The sequence below is a fragment of the Pristis pectinata genome, chromosome 7 (genome assembly GCF_009764475.1).
Source record: "Pristis pectinata isolate sPriPec2 chromosome 7, sPriPec2.1.pri, whole genome shotgun sequence".
Lineage (NCBI taxonomy): Eukaryota > Metazoa > Chordata > Chondrichthyes > Rhinopristiformes > Pristidae > Pristis > Pristis pectinata.
The window spans coordinates 104084163-104109902 of NC_067411.1; the positions used below are offsets into that span (position 1 = coordinate 104084163).

General features: G+C 44.1%; 1 protein-coding gene across 3 annotated transcripts in view; it reads right to left on the reverse strand.

Moving 5' to 3' along the window:
- The window catches only part of LOC127572666 (transmembrane protease serine 11B-like protein), a 77780-nt gene that overhangs the window by 40488 nt on the left and 11552 nt on the right, over window positions 1-25740 (reverse strand). For all 3 annotated transcript variants that reach the window (XM_052020162.1, XM_052020160.1, XM_052020161.1), the window contains exons 4-6: window positions 23233-23300; window positions 18095-18273; window positions 8076-8114 (exon numbers count right to left, since the gene is read on the reverse strand). In XM_052020162.1, the coding sequence (XP_051876122.1) occupies window positions 8076-8114; window positions 18095-18273; window positions 23233-23300 (286 nt within the window). The remainder of the gene's footprint in view (window positions 1-8075; window positions 8115-18094; window positions 18274-23232; window positions 23301-25740) is intronic.

Below are 25740 nucleotides of genomic sequence, written 5' to 3' on the forward strand. Positions count from 1 at the left end.
CTCTCTGGCAGATAAAAGTCGAGGCCTCCTGCTTCTCTTCTGCCAGAAGTATTATGGTCAGGTGTCAGGTAGACAGATATCAAAATAATAAAGGTGCACTTTTTTTTAAAAGACTGGGGGTTATCATAGTCAATATTGAAAGCAGGGCTTGTTTTGACCCCACCAAGTGCAGGATGCACAAGACCTCATCAAGAGGGTCTGAGCCAACTCTTTCTAGGAAGGACTTTGCTTAACTAAATGCTTTTATATTTTTCTGAGGACATTTATTTTCTCAGGCTTGTAGGTAAAGATGTGGTGCAACAGCCATTTTCAAATGGCTCTGATATTTTCCTACATTTGCTTTCAACCTCATGATCTCTACTCAAATATCTTCAGCTTGTTGGAACTAATTCTTTTGACTGTATATCAGTGGCTCACAGAATAGTTAGTTCCATGCAATTAACTCTGTAGGTTTGCTATACACATCGACATGGTGGTTCAGTTAGTAGACTACCTACCAGACAAGTATCCAAAGGTCTGGACTATTAAGCCAGAGAATTGAATTTAAGTTCAAGCAATTGTATGAATCTGAAACAAAAATCTAGTATTGATGAGGGTAATCTTGGAACCACCAGATAGTTGTAAAAATCTCTCTGGTTCATTGATTGTTTCAGGGAAGGAAACCTGCCATCCTATTCCAGGCCTCCATCCTATTGGACTCTGACTCTTAACTGCCTCCATAATTCAGAGGCCATAAGAAAAGGGCCATAAATGCAGGCACTGCCAGTAAAATCCACATCCTGTGAACAGATAAAAATAAAATTCATCTTGAAATGTGTCGGCTGCAATAATCAAATCATTCCTTCTGAGAATGTTGGGCTTGTAACAGAGTCATATATTTAGAATAATGAAATTATTCAGGGTTGTTGTCATGGGTGATTTTGACTTCCCTAATATTGATTGGTACCTCCTTAGTGCAAAAGGTTTAGATGGGGCAGAATTTGTTAGGTGTGACCAGGAATGATTCCTGGCACAGTGTGTGGACAGGCTGACTAGAGGAGGGGCCATATTGGATCTAGTACTAGGCAATGAACATGGTCAGGTGACAGACCTCTTGGCGGGTGAGCATTTCAGAGATAGTGACCGCAACTCCCTGACCTTTAGCATAGCCATGGACAAGGATAGGAACAGACGATATGGGAAAGTTTTTAATTGGGGGAAGGCTAATTACGAGGGTGTTAGGCAGGAAATTGGGAGTGTAAATTGGGAACAGATGTTCTCAGGGGAATGCACAGCAGTAATGTGGAGGTTGTTTAGGGATCACCTGCATGGGGTTCTGGATAGGTTTGTCCCACTGAGACAGGGAAAGAATAGTAGGATGAAGGAACCATGGTTGACAAGAGAGGTGGGACATTTAGTCAAGAGGAAACATACTTAAGGTTTAGGAAGCAAAAATCAGGCAGGGCTCTTGAGAATTACAAGGTAGGCAGGAAGGAGCTTAAGAGGGGACTTAGGAGAGCTAGAAGGGGGGATGAAAAGGCCTTGGCGAGTAGAATTAAGGAAAACCCCAAGGCGTTCTACACATACGTGAAGAACAGGAGGATGACTAGAGCGAGGGTAGGACCGTTCAGGGATAAAGGGGGGAAACGTGCCTGGAGGCGGAGGAGGCAGGGGAGGTCCTTAGTGAACACTTCGCTTCAGTGTTCACTAAGGAGAGGGACTGTGACAATTGTGAGGTCAGCATAGAACAGGCTAATGTGCTGGAGCATATTGAGGTTAAGAAAGAGGTAGTGTTGGAGCTTCTGAAAACATTAGGATAGAGAAGTCCCCAGAGCCGTATGGGATATACCCCAGGTTACTACAGGAAGCGAGGGAAAAGACTGCTGGGGCATTGATGATGATCTTTGTGTCCTCCCTGGCCACAGGAGTTGTACCAGAGGATTGGAGGATGGCAAATGTTGTTCACTTGTTCAAGAAAGGTAATAGGGATAATCCTGGGAATTACAGACCAGTGTGTCTTACTTCAGTGGTAGGCAAGCTATTGAAGGGGATTCATAGGGACAGGATTTATGAGCATTTGGAGAAGCATTGCCTTATTGGGGATAGTCAGCATGGCTTTGAGGAGCAGGTCATGCCTCACGAGCCCCATTGAGTTTTTCGAGGACATGAAGATCAAGGGTGGATGTGATGTATATGGACTTGAGTAAGGGGCTTGACAAGGTTCCCCATGGTAGGTTTATCCAGAAAGTATGAGGCATGAGATCCATGGAGACTTGGCTGCATGGATTTGGAATTAGCTTGCCCACAGAAGGCAGAGGGTGGTAGTAGATGGAGAGTATTCTGCCTGGAGGTCAGTGACTAGTGGTGTTCTGCAGGGATCTGTTCTGAGATCCCCACTCTTTGTGATTTTTTATAAATGACTTGTATGAGGAAGTGGAGGCATGGGTTAGTAAGTTTGAAGATGACATGAAGGTTGGAGGTGTTGTGGATAGTGTAGAAGATTGTTGTAGGATACAGCAGGATGCAGAGTTGGGTGGAGAAGTGGCAGTGTGATCACGGGACCGTCGCAGCAGGAGGAGGAGCGAGGGACTCGGGAGAGTGCTGATTGCTGAGGTGAGCGTGCTTTAAAAGGAGTGTGCAGCGGGGTCTCAGGACAGTGTGATCACGGGACTGTCGCAGCAGGAGGAGGAACAAGGGGCTCGGGAGAGTGCTGATTGCTGAGGTGAGCGTGCTTTAAAAGGACCGCGGAGCAGGGACTCGGGACAGTGTGCTTGTGGGACTGTCACAGCAGGAGGAGGAATGAGGGGCTCAGGAGAGCGCTGATTTCTGGGAAGCAGCTGAGGTGAGCATGCTCTAAAAGGAGCATTGAGGGCAACTGAAGGGTTAAACAGAGTGTTGATTGGTTGATTAGAGGGAGTGAGTACTTGAGATAATTGGCAGGGACAAATATAAGGAGGGGTAACTGAAGAGGAGTGGCCAATGTGTGAGTGGCTCAAGGTAGGAGTGGAGCTTTGAGGCTTTGGTGAGCAGAGGCTGAGGAAAAGCTTGCTTCCAGTGAGGTAAGGCCAGGTAAGTTCCTTTAATTAACTTAGGAGTAGGTAATGAAGGCAGCAGTTAGGGCAGTTGAGTGCTCTGTGTGCAGTATGTGGGAAGTCAGGGACAGCACACTTGTCCCTGATGATGACACCTGTAAAAGGTGCATCCAGCTGCAGCTCCTGACAAACCGAGTTAGGGAGCTAGATGAAGTTCTGAGCATTCGTGAGGCAGAAATAGACAGGAGTTTCAGGGAGATAGTCACTCTTAAAAGTCATAAGGCAGGCAGCTGGATGACTGTCAGGAGAGGGAAGAGGTATAGACAGAAAGAGCAGGGCACCCCTGTGGCTGTTCCCATCAAAAATAAGTATACTGTTTTGGATACTACTGGTGGGGATGACCTACCAGGAACAAGTTGTAGTGGTTGCGTCTCTGGCACTGAGACTGGACCCTCGGCTCAGGAAGGAAGGAAAAGAGGAGAGCAGTAGTGATAGGGGATTCATAGTTAGGGGGGCAGGTAGGAGGTTCTGTAGGAGAGATTGAGAATCTGGGATGATCTGTTGCCTCCCTGGTGCCAGGGTCTGTGATATCTTGGATCGAGTTCTCGATATTTTCAGGAGGGAGAGTGAGCAGCCAGATGTCGTGGTCCATGTACGGACCAACGACATGGATAGGAAAGAGAAGGAGGAGGTCCTGCAAAGAATTTAGAGAATTAGGTGCAAAGTTGAAGGACAGGACCTCCAAGGTTGCAATCTCAGGATTGCTATCTGTGCCATGTGCTAGTGAGGCTAGAAATAGGAAGATAAGCCAGCTAAATATATGGCTAAGGAGATGGTGCAGGAGGGAGGGCTTCATGTTTCTGGACAATTGGGCTTCCTTCCAGGGAAGGTGGAACCTGTTCCGATGGGATGATTTGCACCTGAACTGGAAGGGGACTAACATACTTGTGGGTAGGTTTGCTAGTGCTGCTCTGGGAAGTTTAAACTAGATTTGCAGGGGGAGGGGAACCAGAGTGTTAGAGCAGATAGTGAGGAGGAAAAAGGTCATGCGAGGACTGCAGGTATAGACATAAATCAAAGGTTTGTAGGTGATAGAAATGTTCTCAGGAGCATCTATTTCAATGCAAGAAGTATTGTAGGTAAGGCAGATGGATTTAGGGCGTGGATTGGCACGTGGGATTATGACATTATTGCTATTAGTGAGACTTGGATTCAGGAGGGCAGGACTGGCAGCTTAATGTTCCGGGCTTTCGTTATTTCAGACATGATAGAGGGGGAGGGATGAAAGGGGGAGGAGTGGCATTACTGGTCAGGGAAAATATCACAGCTGTGCATAGACAGGACAGCCCGGAGGGCTTGTCTACAGAGGCCATATGGGTGGAGCTGAGGAACGGGAAAGGTGTGACCACACTAATAGGGTAGTATTATAGACCGCCCAATAGTCAGAGAATTGGAGGAGCAAATCTGTAGAGAGATAGCAGACTGATGTAAGAAACAGAAAGTTGTAATAGTAGGGGATTTGAACTTTCCACATTGACTGGGACTCCCACACTGTGAAAGGGCTGGATGGCTTGAAGTTTGTCAAGTGTGTTCAGGGAAATTTTTACATCAATATGTAGAGGTACCAACGAGAGAGAATGCAATATTTGATCTCCTATTAGGGAAACAGACAGGTCAGGTGACAGAATTGTGTAGGTAAACATTTTGGGTCCAGTAACCATAATGTCATTAGTTTCAAGTTAATTATGGATAAGGATAGCTCTGGTCCTCAAGTGGAGGTTCTAAATTGGAGAAAGGCCAATTTTGTGGAAATGAGAAAGGGTCTAGGAAGAGTGGATTGGGATAAGTTGTTTTCTGGCAAGGATGTGTTCAGTAAGTGGAAGGCCTTCAAAGGCAAAATTTTGAGAGTGCAGAGATTGCATGTTCCTGCCAGGATTAAAGGCAAAGGTAACAAGCATAGGGAACCTTGGTTTTCAAGGGATATTGGTGATCTCTTTAAGAAAGAGAGAGGTGTATAGCAGGAATAGGCAACTAGAAACAAATGAGGTACTTGAAGAGTATAGGAAATATAAGAAAATACTAAAGAAGGAAATCGGGAAGGCAAAAAGAAGACATGAGGTTGCTTTGGCAGATAATTTGAAGGTAAACCTGAAGGGTATCTACAAGTATATTAAGAGTAAAAAGATAGTAAGAGACAAAATTGGTCCCCTAGAAGATCAGAGTGGTTGGCTATGTGTGAAGCCTCAGGAGATCGGGGAGATCTTAAAAAGTATTTTTGCATCAGTATTTACTCAGGAAGCTGGCATAGGGGATATGGAAGGAAGGGAAACAAGCAGTAGTGTCATGGAACATATAGAGATTAAAGAGGAGGAGGAGGTGCTTGCTGCCTTGCAGTGAATAAAGGTAGATAAATCCCCCAAGCCAGACATGATATTTCATCGGACCTTGAGAGATACTAGTGTAGAAATTAGAAGGGCCCTGGCAGATATATTTAAAATGTCCTAGCCACGGGTGCGGTGCTGGAGGACTGGAGGGTAGCTCATGTTGTTCCGTTGTTTAAAAAAGGATCTAAAAGTAAACCAGGTAATTACAGGCCAGTGAGCCTGACATCAGTAGTAGGTAAATTATTGGAAGGTATTCTGAGAGATCACATATACAAGTATTTGGACAGCCAAGGGCTGATTAAGGATAGTCAGCATAGCTTTGTGTGTGGTAGATTGTGTTTAACAAATCTTGTAGAGTTTTTTGAGGAGGTTACCAAGAAAGTAGATGAAGGAAGGGCTATGGATGTTGTCTACATAGACTTTAGTAAGGCCTTTGACAAGGTCCCACATGGGAGGTTAGTTCAGAAGGTTCAGACACTAGGTATCCATGGAAAGGTTGTGAACTGGATTTGAAATTGGCTGTGTGGGAGAAGACAGTGGTAGTGGATGTTTGTTTCTCAGATTGGAGGCCTATGACTAGTGGTGTGCCTCGGGGATCTGCACTGGGTTCATTGTTGTTTGTTGTCTATATCAATGATCTAGATGATAATGTGGTAAATTGGATCAGCAAGTTTACTGATGACACTAAGGTTGGAGGTGTTGTGGACAGCAAGGAAGGCTTTCAAAGTTTGCAGAGGGATCTGGACCTACTGGAAAAATGGTCCAGAAAATGGCAGATGGAATTTAATGCAGACAAGTGTGAGGTGTTGCATTTTGGAAGGACAAATCAAGGGAGGACATACACAGTAAATGGTAGGGCACTGAAGAGTATGGAGGAACAAAGGGATCTGGGAGTTCAGATACACAATTCCCTGAAAGTGGCGTCACAGGTAGACTGGGTTGTAAAGAAGGCTTTTGGCATCCTGGTATTCATAAATCAAAGTATTGAGTATAGGAGTTGGGATGTTATGGTGAGGTTGTATAAGCCATTGGTGAGGCCAAATTTGGAGTATTGTGTGCAGTTCTGGTCACCTAACTATAGGAAGGATGTCAGTAAGATTGAAAGTGCAGAGAAGATTTACTAGAATGTTGTCGGGTCTTCAGGAGTTGAGTTACAGGGAAAGATTGAACATCTTAGGACTTTATTCCTTGGAGTGCAGAAGAATGAGGGGAGATTTGATAGAGGTTTACAAAATTGAGGGGTATAGACAGAGTAAATGTAAGTAGGCTCTTTCCACCTAGATTAGGAGAGATAAGCACATTTACATGGTTTTAGGGTGAAAGGGGAAAAGTTTGGGGGGAACTTCTTCACTTGGAGAGTGGTGGGAGTGTGGAAAGAGCTGCCATTTGATGTGGTAAATGTGGGCTCACTCAAGGTTTAAGCATAAATTGGATAGATACATGGATGGGAGAGGTCTGGAGGGTTATGGACTAGGTGCAGGTCAATGGAACTAGCGGAATAAAGTTTTGGCACAGACTAGAGGGGCCGACTGGCCTGTTTTCTGTGCTGTAGTGTTCTGATTCTATGGCATTCAATCTGGAAAAGTGTGAAGTGATTCACTTTGGAAGAATGAACTTAAAGGCAGAGTACAAGGTTAATGATGGGATTCTTAGCAGTATGGAGGAACAGAGGAATTTTTGGGTCCAAGTCCATAGATCCCTCAAGGTTGCCACGCAAATCGATAGGGTGGTTAAGAAGGCCTATGGTCTGCTGGCCTTCATTAGTCGGGGGATTGAGTTCACGAGCCACAGGGTAACGTTACAGCTCTATAAAACGGCATATTGTGTTCATTTCTGGTCACCTCACTATAGGAAGGATGTGGAAGCTATAGAGAGGGTGCAGAGAAGATTTACTCAGAGGCTGCCTAGATTAGAGAACATATCTAATGAGGAAAGGTTGAGTGAGCTAGGACTTTTCTCTTTAGGGGGATGCAGGATGAGAGGTGACTTGATTGAGATGTATAAGATCATGAGGGGCATAGATAGTGGACAGCCAGCATCTTTTCCCCAGGGCGGCAATGACCAATACCAGAGGACATATGTTTAAGGTCAGAGGAGGGAAATTTTGTGGCGATATCAAAGGTAGGTTCTTTACACAAAGTGGTGGGTGCCTGGAACACTGCCCAGGTGGCGGTAGAGGCTGATACAATAGGGACATTTCAAAGACCCTTATACTGTTCTGTGTCCTATAAATTCACTTGTACATTGTGCTGTAAATTTGCTCATGAACTGATGTATTGCCCTATGTGTCCACACATCATTTGAGTTTTGACATGTAATCTAAAGATGATTTCATTTGTATTGAATTCTGGTCACTGGGGAAGATCAAAGGCTACTTTCAGTGTGGTTTCTAGTTGTATCAGTTTACAACACAACTCCACTGAATTAGTGGGCTTTTATTGATAACTGAATTGACACCCTCTGAATTTTTTCAGGAGTTCAATGTGAAAAAACTTAGAGCAATTTAACATGAAATTTATTCCCTGATACATCCTTGTTCTCTGCAATGCACTTTCTTGTTAGTTGAGTAACAGAAAAGTTAATTGAAAAAAGCAGCAGATGTGGCAAATAAAGTATCTTTATTTGAAAACAAATATATAGAAATTAATCAACATTAAAATATTCAAGATCAATGGCTTACCTTTAAAGAAAAGAGCTTCTGCTTCTGCCTTACTGATTTCTAAAATGAATAAAGATGCAAAAAGTCACTATTACTGACTATAGCAAGTCAACAATTTGGAAATCAGCAGAGTTGCTCAGTGATCACATTACCTTAATATGTCAGATATTGGTTAGACCCCATCTTGATTACTGTATGCTACATCAATCATTGTACCAAAGAACATCTAAGGGTCAAAAAAATTGACTGCACAATGGTCAATTTTCAAGTGCTACCTGAATGACTCATTGCATAGTCATTTGCTACACATGAAAATTGTCAAAACTTACACAGAGCTCTCAATGAAAACTTGTCCCTACACCTCTGTTTACATGATGTGTATCCTCATTACAATGCCCGGAGGGCACATATGTCACTAAAGACCCTCGCAAATTTCTAGAGATACAGTGGAGAGCATTCTCAAAACTGTCGGCTATGGAGGCTACCATGCACAGTATTGAGAGAAGCTGCAGAGGGTTGTAGACTCAGCCAGCTCCATTGCGGGCACAACCCTCCCTACCATTGAGGACATCTTCAAAAGATGGTGCCTCAAGAAGGTGGCCTCCATCATCAAGAACCCTCACCACCCAGGACAAGCCCTCTTCTCATTACTACCATCAGGGAGGAGGTACAAGAGCCTGAAGGCCCACACTCATGATTCAGGAACAGCTTCTTCTCCGCCATCAGGTTTCTGAACTGCCCATGAACTCTACCTCATCATTCCTCTTGCACTATTTTATTTTTCTGGTAACTTTATAGTAATTTTTATGTCTTGTACTGCTGCTGGAAAACAACAAATTTCACAATGTGTCAGTGATAATAAACCTGATTCTGATTCAATCTCTCTGTAATATTTGGAGAGGTACCCCAGCAAAATGGTGTTATATACTGCAGGGATTGATGCTGGAACCACTGTTGTTTGTAATACATGTAAATGACTTGGATGAAACTGTAAGTGGTCTAATCAGTAAGTTTGCAAACAACACAAGAATTGGTGGAGTTGTAGTTGGAGTGAAGAAGGTTGTCTAAGGATACAGCAGGACATAGATCAGCAGGAAAGTTGGGCATAGTGGTGGAAGATGGAATTTAATCCAAACAAATATGAGATGCTGTTCTTTGGGAGGTCAAATACTGGTAGGACATATGGAGTAAATGGCAGGGACCTAAGGAGTGTTGATGTATGGAGAGACCTTGGAGTGCAAATACATCACTCCCTGAAAGTGCAACATTAGTGGGTAGGGTAGTGAAAAGGGCAATTGGTATGCTTGCCATCATCAGCTGACACACTGGGTATGAGAGTTGGGATATCATGTTGCAGCTGTAACAAAAAAATGGTTAGACCAGACTTGAGAGCATTGTGTACAGTTCTGATCCCCACAATACAGGAATGGTGTGGCAGTAATAGAGAGATTGCAGAAAAGATTCACCAAGATGTTGCTTGGACTGGAGGTCTGTAGTTACAAGGAGATTGGACAGGCTTGGGTTTATTCTCACTGGAAAGTAGAAGGGTGAGAGGTGACCTACAGAGGTTTAGATAATGAGAGGCATAGATAGACTCAGATTATCCATCCTATCTCCCAGGGCAAGGGAGTGTAGATCTAGCAGGCACAGGTTTAAAGTGAGAGGGGAGAAATTTAAAGGAGATCTGTTTTTCACACTGAGGTTGGTGAATATCTGGAATGAACTGCCAGAAGAGTTGGTGCAGGCAGATACAGTTACAAAGTCCAAAAGGCATTTGGACATTTGATGTTACCTGTTCTTTCCAGATAACAGCAAATGATCACAGCCATGTGACTGAATTTGCAACCTGGGTCTCCTTCAATGTCTTCTCTTTGTGGACACCTCATCCAGCAAGGGAGAGGGAAGATTGCTGAATAACTAAGTGTTTGTGAGATATGTATCTGCATAGTGGAGCAGTGGTATGTGGGATAATGTGGTAAGGCTTATCAAATGGGATTTGTGGGTGTCTCCATTGTCTCTGGTCACTCACGAGCCCTTAGTCACCCATGGGGCTTTACCACTAATATTAATCCCTCCTGCCACTTCTTCCAGTTGTCGTTTGTCATGGGAAGAGTCACTTTGGAACCCTTTTGTATGGAAGACCTGCTTCCAATTGCCAGCTTCCTCCACTAGGATCTCAAGGTTGCCATCTGTGAAACTGGGTCCTTTCTCCCATGCCTGCACTTGAGCATGGACATATCCAGCACTAGTGCTGGAATTGACTTCCTACAATGGTATGAACAGTGGGCAGTTCTCTATATGAGCTGGAACCACCTGCCCAGATATTCCTAATGCACCTTCAGGAAAGGGAAGTCAGGAGAACACACACCAGTCCTCATTGAGGGGTCAGTGGTGGAAAGGATGAGCAGTTCAAGTTCTTGGGTGTCAGCATCTCAGGATCTATCCTGGGCCCAACACATTGATGCAATCATGAAAAAGGCACACCATCGGCTCTGCTTCATTAGGAGTTTGAGGAGATTTGGTATGTCACCAAAGACTCTCATAAATTTCTATAGATATATGGTGTAGAGCATTCTGACTGGTTGCATCACTGCCTGGTATGGAGGGTCCAATGCACAAGATGGCAAGAGGCTGCAGAGGGTTGTAGACTTGGCCAGCTCTATCACAGGCACAACCCTCCCCTACCATCTAGGACGTCTTCAAGAGGCCGTGCATCCATCACAAAGGAGCCTCACTATCCAGGACATGCCCTCTTCTCATTACTACCATCAGGGAAGAGGTACAGGAGCCTGAAGATCCACACTTAATGATTTAGGAACAGCTTCTTCCCCTCTGTCATCAGATTTCTGAATGGTCCATGAACACTAGCTCATTATTCCTTTTTCTGCACTATTTAGAACAGTACAGGTGAAAAACACTGATGCTGGAGGGACTCAGCAGGCCAGGCAGCATCCGTGGAGAAAAGCAAGTGGTCAATGTTTTGGGCCAGGACCCTTCTTCAGGTCTAAGATAGGAAAAGGGGAAGCCCCAATATATAGGAGAGAAAAGCAGAGCAGTAATAGGTGGACAAAAGAGGGGTGACATTGCTGCCACCTCTTGTCCCCATGCAGAACTCGACAGTTTCATAAATTTCGCCACAACTTTTCACGCTGCTCTCCAATTCACTTGGACTGTCTCTGACACCTCTCCTCTTTCTCAATCTTTCCATCTCCATCTCAGGAGATTCCTTATCCACTGACATCTTCTACAAACCCACTGATGCCCACAGCTACCTCAACTACAGCTCCTCCCACCCTGTCTCTTGCAAGGACGTGATCCCTTTTCTCAATTTCTCCACCTCCGCCACATCTGCTCCCATGATGAGGTTTTCCACTCCAGGACATCCGAGATGTCCAACTTCTTTACGAACCATGGCTTCCCCCCTACCATGGTCAAGAGAGCTTGCACCCGTATCTCTGCTAGTTCCCACGCCTCTGCTCTCACCTCCACCCCTTCCAGACCTAACAGGGATAGGGTACCCCTTGTCCTCGCATTTCATCCCACCAGCCTATGCATCTGACACATTCTCTGCCACTTCTGCCATCTCCATTGGGACCCCACTACCAAGCATATCTTCCCCTCCCCACCCCTTTCTGCCTTTCACAGGGACTGCTCTCAGCATGACCCCCTAGTTTACTCCTCCCCACACCCATCCGACTCCCATCCTGGGAACTTTCCACTGCTCACACCATAGGTGCAACACCTGCCCCTACACCTCCATCAGCTCCATCCAGGGACTTACAGTCCTTTCAGGTGAGACAGATTCACCTGCACCTCCCTTAATATCATCTACTGCATTTGTTGCTCCAAGTGTGGCCTTCTCTGCAATGGCAAGACCAAATGCAGACTAGGTGACCCGCAGAGCATCTGTGCTCTGTCCGTAACCACAACCTGCATCTCCCCATTGCCAGTCACTTCAACTCCCCTCCCACACTATCACTGATGTGTCAGTCCTTGGCCTCCTCCACTGCCAGGAGAATTCCAAGCACAAACTGGAGGAACAGCACCTCATTTTCTGGCTTGGAACCTTGCAGCCTGACAGCATGAACATTGAATTCTCCACCACCCTTCCCCACATCACCACCCTGCCCCCAACCATGCTTCTTATCTTCTTCCCTTTCCTAGCCTCTTTTTCTTCCTTTCTCTCCTTACCTTTGACCCATCCCTGGTGGATCTGTTCTCCACTCCCCCTATCACCACCGTGCCCCCCCCAGCACCTGCCCATCACTGTCTCTTACCTGCATCTACCTATCACCACCTTGTGTCCACCCTGCCTCCCCTCTTTTGTCCACTTATCACTTCTCTGCTTTTCCCTCCTATATATTGGGCTTCCCCTTTTTCTGCCTTCAGTCCTGAAGAAGGGTCCTGACCCTGAAATGTTGACCACCTGCTTTTCTCCACAGATGCTGCCTGGCCTGCTGAGTTCCTCCAGCATCATCGTGTTTTTCATCTAGATTCCAGCATCTGCAGTCCTTTGTTTTTCTCATAGAACAGTACAGCACTGGACAGGCCATTCTTGATGTCAATTTATACTAAATGTCCTCCTCCTGTGTATCATCCATATCCTACCATTCCCTTCATATTCATGTCTATCTAAAAGCCTCTCAAACTCCACCAAATTGCCTGCTTCCACTACTACCCCTGAGCCAATTCCAGGCACCTACCTCTCTATATGGTTTAAAAAAAACTTGCCCCCTCATTGCCTTTAAACTACCCCCTGCCCCAAACCTTAAAAGCATGTCCTCTGGTGTTTGACATTTCTACCCTAGGGAAAGATTCTGACTGTCTATCTTATTCATGTTGCTGATAATGTTATAAACCTCTATCAGGTCTCCCCTCAGCCTCTGATGCTTTAGGGAGAACAACGCAAGTTTGTTTAACCTTTCCTTCTAGCTCATACCCTCTAATCCAGGCAGCATCCTGGTAAGCCTCTTCTGCACCCTTTCCACAGTCTCTGCATCCTTCCTATAACGGGGTGACCAGAACTGCACACAATACACCAAGTGTGGTCTGACTAAAGTTTTATATAGCTGCAGCATGACTTCCTTACTCTTATACTCAGCACCCCTACCAATGAAGGCAAGAATGCCATACGCCACCTTTACCTTATCCACTTGTGTAGCCACTTTCAGTGTACTGTGGACCTGGACCCCAAGATCCCTCTGTACCTCAATGCTATTAAGGGGCCTACCATTAACTGTATACCTTCTCCTTTCATTTGACCTCCCAAAGTGCAATACCTCACACTTGCCTGGATTAAACTCCATCTGCCACTTTTCTGCCCATATCTGTAACTTCATGGGATTAACTGGGAGAGATTGGTGGAGAACAAGGATTGGGGTTGACCTCCTGGAGATCAAGGAAGGATGGTGTGGGGATGGGATTTGGGTAAGTATTTTATTTATCTAAGGACTTGATGGCCAGCATCATAGTGTGAAGACTCTGTACTGAACTCTTGCCTCCAGATGGTGGTTTCATGGAGAACCACCTGCTACATCTGGGGGCAGCTCAGCTCTGGATTCCATACTTACCCATGGAAATGTATTAATGAATGATGAGCTGGGCCCCAGGAGCAGCCACAATGCTCTCCAGCACAGTTCCCAGACTTACCAGTGCACTGACTGTGGTACTGAGTAAAAAGGCAAGAAGAGGAATGTGGTTTCTTTGGTTTTTTTTGTCCTAAGTAAGTTTTTGAGGCAGTTGTACATAGCTATTCCAGAAGTTGTAGTAAACTAAACCCCTTCAACTAACTTTCTTAGAAGGTTAGGGAGGTTCGGCTTGTCACCAAACACTCTGACGAACTTCTACAGATGTATTGTTGAAAGTATCCTGACTGGTTGCATTGTGGTCTGGTACAGCAGTTCAAATGTGCAGGAACGCAAGAAGCTGCAGAGAGTAGTGGACTCAGCCCAATACATCATGGGCACATCCCTCTCCACCATAGGTATTATCTACTGTCCACTGTGTAATGAATTGATCTGTACGATCAGTATGCAAGACAAGTTTTTCACTGTACCTTGGTACAAGTAGTAATAATAAACCAATACCAATACCAAGAAAGCTACATCCATCATCAAAGATCCCCATCATCTGGGATAAGCCATCTTTTCTCAACTACCATTGGGCAAGAGGTACAGAAGCCTGAAGTCCCACACCACCAGGTTCAAGAATAACTAGTTCCCTTCAACCATTCAGTTCTTGAATCAACTGGCACAACCCTAATCACCAGTACAGTTTAGCAACACTATAACCACTTTCACCACTTTGCACTAAAATGGACTTTTTTTTTCTTGTTCTAGTTGTTTTTGCTCTTGTAAAAATTGTTTAATTTGTTTTTCTTGTGAATGCTGCTTGTATGATGCTATGTGCCTGTGATGCTGCTGCAAGTAAGTTTTTTTTATTGTACCAGTGCATTCATGTGCTTGTGCATATGACAAACTTTGACTTTAGAACCAGAGAACACTACAGCACAGAAAACAGGCCATTCAGCCCTTCTAGTCTGTGCTGAAACTTTATTCCACAAGTCCCATTGACCTGCACCCAGTCCATAACCCTCCAGACCTCTCCCATCCATGTATCTATCCAATTTATTCTTAAAACTTAATAGTGAGCCTGCATTTACCACGTCAGATAGCAGCTTGTTCCACACTCCCACCACTCTGAGTGAAGAAGTTCCCCCTAAACCTTTCCCCTTTCACCCTAAAGCCATGTCCTCTCGTACTTCTCTCCTAATCTAAGTGGAAAGAGCCTACTCGCGTTAACTCTGTCTATACCCCTCGTAATTTTGTAAACCTCTATCAAATCTCCCCTCATTCTTCTGCACTCCAAGGAATAAAGTCCTAAGATGTTCAATCTTTCCCTGTAACTCAACTCTTGAAGACCTGGCAACATTCTAGTAAATCTTCTCTGCACTCTTTCAATCTTACTGATATCCTTCTTATAGTTAGGTGACCAGAACTGCACACAATACTCCAAATTTGGCCTCACCAATGTCTTATACAACCTCACCATAACATCCCAACTCCTATACTTAATACATTGACTTATGAATGCCAGGATGCCAAAAGCCTTCTTTACAACCCTGTCTACTTGTGATGCCACTTTCAGGTAATTATTTATCTGAACACCCAGATCCCTTTGTTCCCTCTGCCCAACCATTTAATGTGTATGTCCTACCTTGATTTGTCCTTCCAAAATGCAACACCTCACATTTGTCTATATTGAATTCCATCTGCCATTTTCTGGCCCATTTTTCCAGTAGGTCCAGATCCCTCTGCAAACTTTGAAAGCCTTCCATGCTGTCCACAACACCTCCAACCTTAGTGTCATAAGCAAACTTGCTGATCCAATTTACCACAATATCATCTAGATCATTGATTATAGACACCAAACAACAATGGTCCCAGCACAGATCCCTGAGGCACACCACTAGTCACAGGCCTCCAGTCTGAGAAACAATCATCCATTACCACTCTGTCTTCTCCCACACAGCCAATTTCGAATCCAGTTCACAACCTCTCCATGGATACCCAGTGTCTGAACCTTCTGAACTAACCTCCCATGTGGGACCTTGTCAAAGGCCTTACTAAAGTCCATGTAGACAACATCCACAGCCTTTCCTTCATCTACTTTCTTGGTAATTTCCTCAAAACTCTACAAGATTCGTTAAACATGATGGACCATGCACAAAGCCACACTGACTATCCTTAATCAGCCCTTGGCTGTCCAAATACTTGTATATGCAATCTCTCAGAACACCTTCCAATAATTTACCCACTACTGATGTCAGGCTCACCAGCCTGTAATTACCTGGTTTACTTTTAGATCCTTTTTTAAACAACGGAACAACATGAGCTATCCTCCAGTCCTCCAGCACTGCACCCATGGCTAGGACATTTTAAATATATCTGCCAGGGCCCCTGCAATTTCTACACTAGTCTCTCAAGGTCTGAGGAAATACCATGTCAGGCCTGGGGGTTTATCTACCTTTATTCTTTGTAAGGCAGCAAGCACTTCCTCCTCTTTAATCTCAATATGTTCCATGACACTTATGCTTTTTTTTCCCTTCCTTCCATATGCACTATGCCTGCTTCCTGAGTAAATACTGATGCAAAAAACTGTTTAAGATCTCCCCCATCTCCTGAGGCTCCACACAGACAACCACTCTGATCTTCTAGGGGACCAATTTTGTCCCTTGCTATCCTTTTAATATATTTGTAGAAACCCTTTGGGTTTACCTTCAGATTATCTGCCAAAGCAACCTCATGTCTTTTTGCCTTCCTGATTTCCTTCTTTAGTATTTTCTTACATTTTCTACACTCTTCAAGTACCTTATTTTGTTTCTAGTTGCCTATACCTGCTATACACCTCTCTCTTTTTCTTAACCAGATCACCAATATCCCTTGAAAACCCAAGGTTGCCTGTGCCTGTTAACTTTGCCTTTAATCCTGGCAGGAACGTGCAAACTCTGCTCTCAAAATTTCACCTTTTGAAGGCCTTCCACTTACTGAACACATCCTTGCCAGAAAACAACTTATCCCAATCCACTCTTCCTAGATCCTTTCTCATTTCCACAAAATTGGCCTTTCTCCAATTTAGAACCTCCACTCGAGGACCAGGCCTCTCCTTATCCATAACTAACTTGAAACTAATGACATTATGGTCACTGGACCCAAAATGCTCACCTACACATACTTCTGTCACCTGACCTGTCTGGTTCCGTAATAGGAGATCAAGTATTGCATTCTGTCTCGTTGGTACATCTATATATTGATTTAGAAAACTTTCCTGAACACATTTGACAAACTCCAAGCCATCCAGCCCTTTCACAGTGTGGGAGTCCCAGTCAATGTGGAAAGTTCAAATCCCCTACTATCACAACTTTCTGTTTCTTGCATCAGTCTGCTATCTCTCTACAGATTTGCTCCTCCATTTCTCTCTGACTATTGGGCGATCTATAATACAATCCTATTAGTGTGGCCACACCTTTCCTGTTCCTCAGCTCCACCCATATGGCCTCTGTAGACAAGCCTTCCGGGCTGTCCCGTCTACGCACAGCTATGATCTGTTCCCTGACCAGTAATGCCACTCCTCCCCCTTTCATTCCTCCCCCTCTATCACGTCTGAAACAACGGAACCCCGGAACATTAAGCTGCCAATCCTGCCCCTCCAGCAACCATGTCTCACTAATAGTAATAATGTTGTAATCCCACGTGCCAATCCACGCCCTAAGCTCATCTGCCTTACCTACAATACTCCTTGCAGTGAAATAGATGCACCTGAGAACATTTCTATCATGTACAAACCTTTGATTTCTGTCGATACCTGCAGACCTCGCATGACCTTTATCTTTCTCCACCTCACTATCTGCTCTAACATTCTAGTTCCCTTCCCCCTGCAAATCTTTGACTTTAACTTTCACTGTGACAAGGCTTTCTCTTATTGTTCAATGTACATTTTGAAATGTAAAGTTCAATTGCCTCAGCTTAAATTAAACCAGCACACCTGAAGGGCAAGTTGCCTTTTTAGTTGTAGTAGTTATGGAATTCCTGTCTGCCCTCAGAAGTTCTGGGGAAATGTTGGTGTCAACATAACATTACACCCTCTGTTGTTGAGCTGTGACATTGCAGCTGTTAAAGGCGATGGAGTGGAAATGGTGGGAGCAAGGCCCAAAGGAACCCTGCTGGCTGGCCAGACCTGAGCTGATGAATCCAGGCCAACACTGCAGATCCCCCCAGCTTGTAGCTTTGGCTCCCTGAGGTCAGCAGTTCCATAAAGTTGACCCAAAAGCCTAGTCTCAGCATAAATTGTGATTGCAGAGTGCGTTGCAGAATCCAAAACCAATTTAAAGAGATTTGGGATTTACTCACTGTCTTCATTTGTATAGATTGATGTAAAAATTTCAGCTGCTGCCTCCTGTCACCAACATATTATTGAAATTAAATGCAGAATAACACTTTGGATGCGATCACAAACTCAAGGAACATTGTTCCACAACCTACCAGTAAACTGAATTGATGTTAAGTCTATGACAAAACGATCTAAGGAGCCAGATGTGCTGGATGCATTGACTGGTGTTAAGTTTTGCTGAAATGTTTCTTTGACTGCTCCCACAATTACATCGGGGCTGCTTCCATTTCCTTTGAATTGAAGTACAAGTGCCACCTTAACACTCCCAGGGCTGTCAGAGAAAACAGGGAAAGGAATATTAAATGGTTTGTCTGATTTTCATTGGTCCATCTCTGACTTTACCATGACTTCTCTGGGATAGGTTAGCCACCAATATCCACCAGAAGCCCACAATCTCACAGTTATCTTGACACCACCACCTCCCACCTACTTCCTCGATAAATTCCTTTTGATTTGCCACCACAAGACACATTTCAGCATTCCAAAGGGGCTGTTCCCTCTGGGACTTCCCGATTCACTCTTCTATCTCCACAACAACATTACACCCCACTACCACTGACAAGTCAACCCAAGTTACACAGTTAGTAGGGCAGGCACGGTACTGTAGCAGTTAGCATAACACTATTACAGTGCCAGCGACCCAGGTTCAATTCCGGCCGCTGTCTGTAAGGAGTTTGTACGTTCTCCCCATGTCTGTGTGGGTTTCCTCCAGGTGCTCCAGTTTCCTCCCACATTCCAAAGACGTACGGGTTAGGAAGCTGTGGGCATGCTATTGTTGGCGCCGGAAGCATGGCGACACTTATGGGCTGCCCCCAGAACGCTCTACGCAAAAGGTGCGTTTCACTGTGTGTTTCGATGTACATGTGACTTATTGGTATTGGTTTATTATTGTCACTTGTACTGAGGTACAGCGAAAAGCTTGTCTTACAAACTGATCGTACAGGTCAATTCATTACACAGTACAGTTACATTGAGTTAGTACAAAGTGCATTGATGTAGTACAGGTAAAAACAGTAATAGTACAGAGTAAAGTGTCACAGCTACAGAGAAAGTGCAGTGCAATAAGGTGCAAGGTCACAACAAGGTAGATCGTGAGGTCATAGTCCATCTCATTGTATAAGGGAACCGTTCAATAGTCTTATCACAGTGGGGTAGAAGCTGTCCTTAAGTCTGGTGGTACGTGCCCTCAGGCACCTGTATCTTCTACCCGATGGAAGAGGAGAGAAGAGGGAATGTCCCGGGTGGGTGGGGTCTTTGATTATGCTAGCTGCTACACCAAGACAACGAGAGGTAAAGACAGTCCAAGGAGGGGAGGCTGGTGTCTGTGATGCGCTGGGCTGTGTCCACAACTCTCTGCAGTTTCTTGTGGTCCTGGGCAGAGCAGTTGCTGTACCAAGCCGTGATACATCCAGATTGGATGCTTTCTATGGTGCATCAGTAAAAGTTGATGAGAGTCAAAGGGGATAAACCAAATTTCTTTAGCCTCCTGAGGAAGTAGACTGATAAAGATATCTTTAAAAAAATCTTAACTTTATGCAACACATTTTCAGAATGCCAGATATAGAATACAAAAGAACAATCTGAATGATGTTTTCTTCAAAAAGAATGGAGTTATCATTGACATTTTCATTTAGTTGGACAAGCCTGATATTGAGGGGATTTCATGAAATTTTACACTGCCAACAGTCCTTTGGAAAAATTCATCTTGTTAGCTTGTTTTACCTTTTATTGTCCCACACCAAGTTTTACAATTCAGTGAGTGTGTGAGCATACACTTGAAAGTTAGTACTTAGTGATATTACTCTGAGTTTCTGGGTAAGAAAGTTATTAGAAGAATGTGTTTGCTATAAACTATATTTTTAGTTAAGATTTCTGCTCAAAAAAATCTCGTATTACAACACTGAATGATTAACTTTGATCATGCAAGCATTAAGGTAGGACATACACAGTAAATGGTAGGGCACTGAGGAGTGCGGAGGAACAAAGGGATCTGGGTGTTCAGGTACATAATTCCCTGAAAGTAGCGTCACAGGTAGACAGGGTTGTAAAAAAAAAAGGCTTTTGGCATCCTGGCATTCATAAATCAAAGTATTGAGTATAGGAGTTGGGATGTTATGGTGAGGTAGTATAAGACATTGGTGAGGCCAAATTTGGAGTATTGTGTGCAGTTCTGGTCACCTAACTATAGGGAGGATATCAGTAAGATTGAAAGAGTGCAGAGGAGATTTACTAGAATGTTGCCAGGTCTTCAGGAGTTGAGTTACAGGGAAGATTGAACAGGTTAGGACCTTATTCCTTGGAGTGCAGAAGAATGAGGGGAAATTTGATAGAGGTTCACAAAATTATGAGGGGTATAGACAAAGTAAATGTGAGTAGGCTCTTTCCACCTAGATTAGGAGAGATAGGTACGAGAGGACATGGCTTTAGGGTGAAAGGGGAAAGGTTTATCCATAGAACCATACAGCACAAAATAGGCCCTTTGGCCCACCGTGTTGTGCCGTCCATCAAACCACCCTCACACTATCTAACCCTTTCCTCCCGTATATCCCTCTATCTCACATTCCTCCATATGCTTATCCAACAAATTCTTGAACCTGTCCAATATATCTGCCTCCACCACCACCCCAGGCAGCGCATTCCATGCACCAACCACTCTCTGGGTGAAAAACCTCCCCCTGAACCTCCCACCCATAACTTTAAAGCCATGACCTCTCGTCTTGAGCATTTGTGCCCTGGGAAGGAGGCGCTGACTGTCTACTCTATCTATTCCTCTCAATATTTTATATACCTCTATCATGTCTCCTCTCATCCTCCTCCTTTCCAGTGAATAAAGCCCTAGCACCTTAAGCCTCTCCTCATATTCCATACGCTCTAATCCAGGCAGCATCCTGGTAAATCTCCTCTGCACCCTCTCTAACGCCTCCACATCCTTCCTATAATGCGGCGACCAGAACTGAACACAGTACTCTAAGTGTGGTCTAACTAGAGTTTTGTAAAGCTGTATCATCACTTCGCAGCTCTTAAACTCAATCCCACAACTTATGAAAGCTAACATCCCATAGGCCTTCTTAACTGCTCTATCCACCTGTGAGGCTACTTTCAGTGAACTGTGAATATGAACCCCCAGATCCCTCTGCTCCTCTACACTGCCAAGTACCTTGCCATTTACCTTGTACTCTGCCCTGGAGTTTGTCCTTCCAAAGTGTACCACCTCACACTTCTCCAGATTGAACTCCATTTGCCACTTGTCAGCCCAGCTCTGCATCCTATCAATATCCCTCTGTAAGCTCCGACAGCCCTCCACACTATCCATAACACCACCGATCTTAGTGTCGTCCGCAAACTTACTAACCCAGCCTTCCACCCCCTCATCTAAGTCATCTATAAATATCACAAAAAGTAGAGGTCCCAGAACCAATGCCTGCAGGACACCACTCGTCACTGCCCTCCAATCCGAGGGCACTCCATCCACCACAACCCTCTGCTTTCTACAGGCAAGCCAATTCTGAATCCACACAGCCAAGCTTCCCTGGATCCCTTTGCTTCTGACCTTCTGAAGAAGCCTACCATGAGGAACCTTATCGAACACCTTACTAAAATCCATATAGACCACATCCACCGCACTACCCTCATCAATCTTCCTCGTCACCTCCTCAAAGAACTCTATCAGGCTTGTGAGGCAAGATCTTTCCTTCATAAAGCCATGCTGGCTGTCCCTAATCAGTCCATGATTCTCTAGGTGTTCATAGATCCTATCCCTTAGAATCCTTTCTAACAGCTTACCCACCACAGACGTGAGACTCACTGGTCTGTAATTCCCTGGACTATCGCTACTACCTTTTTCGAACGAGGGGACAACATTCGCCACCCTCCAATCCTCCGGCACCATCCCCGTGGATAACGAGGACTCAACGATCCTTACCAGCAGTTCAACAATCTCCTCCCTCACCTCTCGAAGCAGCCTGAGGAAAATCCCGTCAGGCCCCGGAGATTTATGTCTTGATATTATTTAATAACTTCAACACATCCTCTCTCTTGATATCTACAACCTCGAGAACATTGCCCTTACCAGCACTCCCTTCTGCATCATCAAGACCCCTCTCCTCGGTGAATACCAAAGAGAAGTATTCATTGAAAACTTCTCCCACTTCCGCCGCCTCCAGGCACATTCTCCCACCTTTGTCTTTAATCGGACCTACCTTTACCCTAGCCATCCTCCTACCCTTCACGCACGCGAGAAAGGCCTTGGGATTTTCCTTAACCCTACTAGCCAATGCCTTTTCATGTCCCCTTCTAGCTCTCCTCAGCCCTTTCTTAAGTTCCTTCCTCGCTACTCTATATTCCTCACGGGCCCTGTCCGAACCTTGCTGCTTATACCTCGTGTATGCTACCTTCTTCTCCCTAACTAGTCGTTCCACCTCTCTCATTTAGGGGGAACTTCTTCACTCAGAGTGGTGGAAGTGTGGAATGGGCTGGATCTGATGTAGTAAATGTGGGATCACTCTTAAGTTTTAAGAATAAATTGGATAGATACATGGATGGGAGAGGTCTGGAGGGTTATGGACTGGGTGCAGGTAAATGGGACTAGCAGAATAACGTTTTGGCACAGACTAGAAGGGCCAAATGGCCTGTTTCCTGTGCTGTAGTATTCTATGGTTCTAGGAAGCTGATCCTGGGGAATTACCAGCCCAGTTGCCAGGTGGAAATGTTATGGGTTGGGGATGAATGTCATTATTGATTATACTCTTTACTAATTTCAGAGGAGAGCAACATCTGGTGGGGTGTAAAGTTCGATCTGATCTGTTTGTAGCCAAGTAGCCTGGGTCAGGATTACCAGTAATTTTACTCAGTTATTAGTAACTTGCTTGAGCTGCTACATCCCTTTCCTTCCTTCTACTAAAGATAGTCCACCCCACACCATGGGTTATATGAAGGAACCAAAAATCTAACTAAATCCATCACAGTATGGTGTGACTTTAAAAGCAGTTTAATTTCCTTCCAAAACTGTGTGCTGTTCCTGATTAAATGTTACTGATTACAAGAGTTTGTGGGGTCATAGAGAGCAGAATAACCAATTCAAAGGCCTTTAACATCTCCTTTACCTGTATGTAGAAGAACCATAGTTTTGATCAAAAAGTAAACTTTACAAATCAAGTTATGAATCTAAAATCATGTAACCTGTCAAAACTTCAAATTTTAAGTATTGGATAGGAAAATTAAAGGAACATACCTGAACTCTACAACTTGTGCAAGGTCAAATTGGTTGGACAAGCCTGATTTTGAGTACACCGATTTGAGCTGAAATCAATGGAAAGAAACAAAATTTCATGCCCTGAAGTACTATTTTGAATAAAGGGATAGTTTCTTAGACAACAATAGAAACTTTTGAACTAGGGAAATCTCCCTTTCACAAGTTCATTCCACATTTATAGTTCAAAGTAAAGTATTTGTCGGCATTCTTCAGTTTTTATTAAGGAACGTCTTTAAAAATGATGGCAGGGCATTCTCAAATATTTTGTGCTTTTAAAAAATTAAACATTGAAAATTGTATGATGTAGCTACAACCTTTAAAATGGTTTTGATGGCTGTCCTTCACTCCAGCAGGGGGAGGGAGAAATGTTTAGAGATAGAGATGAGCTAGAGAGAAAGAGTTATGAAGACTTGAACTGAATTAGAGATGGAAAGAACAAATGTAACTTTGGCCGATCATTTTAAGGAGGTGCTTAAATAAGGAAAGGAAGCTGCAGAGCTTTAGACGTTGAGAAGATAAGAGGAATTTCTGAGGTTAGGGCTGAGCTCTGCAAAGGTACAATCATCTGTGGATGAGTGAAATGAAACAAAAGAATTGGAGATGAATGCTGAGGGAGAGGCAGTGAGGTAAAAAGAACTGTTTGAAATACGAACAGTGCCACAATTTACTGACTCATATATTACCGCAGAACACATGGCATCCCATGACCAGAGTGATAGGGATTGCCACAAGGCAATAGTAAGGACAGCAGTGTGGTGCCACTCTGGTTAAACATAATGGAGGGCAAAGATGAAGCTGACTTGGGCTAAATTTGTTAAAGTGCTAAAAACCTGGGGTAGCCTTGACCATTAAAACTAAAGCTGGTTAAGAAGGCATATGGCATGCTTGTCTTCAGTGGTTTGTGTATAGAATGTAAGAGTTGGGATATTATGTTACAGTTTACAAAATATTGGTTAGGCCCATGGAGTACTATGTGCAGTTCTGGTCGCCACACTATAGGAAGGACGTGATTGCACTGGGGAGGGTGCAGAGGAGATTCACCAGGATGTTGCCTGGATTGAAGGACTTTAGTTATGGGAAGAGGCTGGGCTTGTTTTCCCTGCAGCAAAGGAGGCGAAGGGTGACCTACTAGAATTATATGACAGTATAAGTTTACGATAGACGTAGACAAGGTGGAGAGTCAAAATCTTTTTCTATAGTAGGGGTATCAAAAACAAGAGGCATAGGTTTAAGGTGAGAGGAAGCGTCAAAGAGGATCTGAAGCGTAAGTTTTTTTTACACGGAGAGTGCTTGGTATGTGGAACAGGCTGTCAGAGGACGTGGTGGAATTGGGTTTAATTACTAGGTTTAAGAGGTATTTGGACAAACTTAAACAGGCAAAGTACGGAAGGATATGGCCCTAGTGCAGACAAATGGGATTAGTGCAGATGGACAGAAAGATCAGTATGGATATGATGGGCTGAATGGCCTGTTTCTGTTCTATGACACCATACTCCAGCCCTTTTGTAATGAAGGTCAACATTTCATATACTTGCTGAATTTGCATGCTAACTTTCTGTGTTCCTTGCATGACATAACCAGATGTCTTAAAATGCTTTCATTAGTCTCATGAGTTTAACTAGTCTTATGCTTTACTATTCTTCCTACCAAAGTAGATAATTCGCATCTCCCCACATTATACACCATTTTAAATCTTTTTGCCAACTCATTTACCCTGCCCACTTTCCCACTGCACAATTTTGTACATAGCACCTTGGCTAAAGAGTTTCCTACTTTGCAAGATAACTGTTGATAAAGTGCTGATGGTATGTGAATATAATAGCTAGTTTTATCAGTGAACAAAGTAGGTGGTAGATTCCTTGGATAGCTACAAAAGTGGGGATATTAACCTGCTTGTGGCTCGTGAACATATTTCATTTACTATAATAACAGAGATGAAGAATGCGATCAAATGAATATTGCCAGGAATAGTTTCTAGTCTCTGTTTCTCACGACTTTAACTTGGATAGAAACTGGAGATCTTCCAAATGATATTTTGAGGCAGCATTAGTGAATTTGAATGCCCTGCCAAAATTGGCTGTTCCGAAAGTCCCCTAGTTAGTCTCAACGTGGAGAGTAACCATTGGGAAAGGTATTGGAACTGATTTTTCTGGAGAAGGAAGGTAAAATTGGGAAGGGCTATATTATATGTGTTGTGTGTGTGTGTGTATACTATCCAGGATCTCAAAGATCAGCCAGTGACTACAAAGATTATGTTAGCTGCCTCAGTAAAGCAGCCAGCATAATCAAAAACCCCACCCACTCTGGACATTCTCTCTGCTACTCCATCCTGTCGGGCAGAAGATACAAAAGCCTGAAAGCACATACCACCAGGCTCAAGGACGGCTTTTATCCCGCTGTTATAAGACTATTGAATTGTTCCCTCGTATGCTAAAATGGACTCTTGACTTCACAGGCTACCTCGTTATGACCTTGTACCTCACTCTC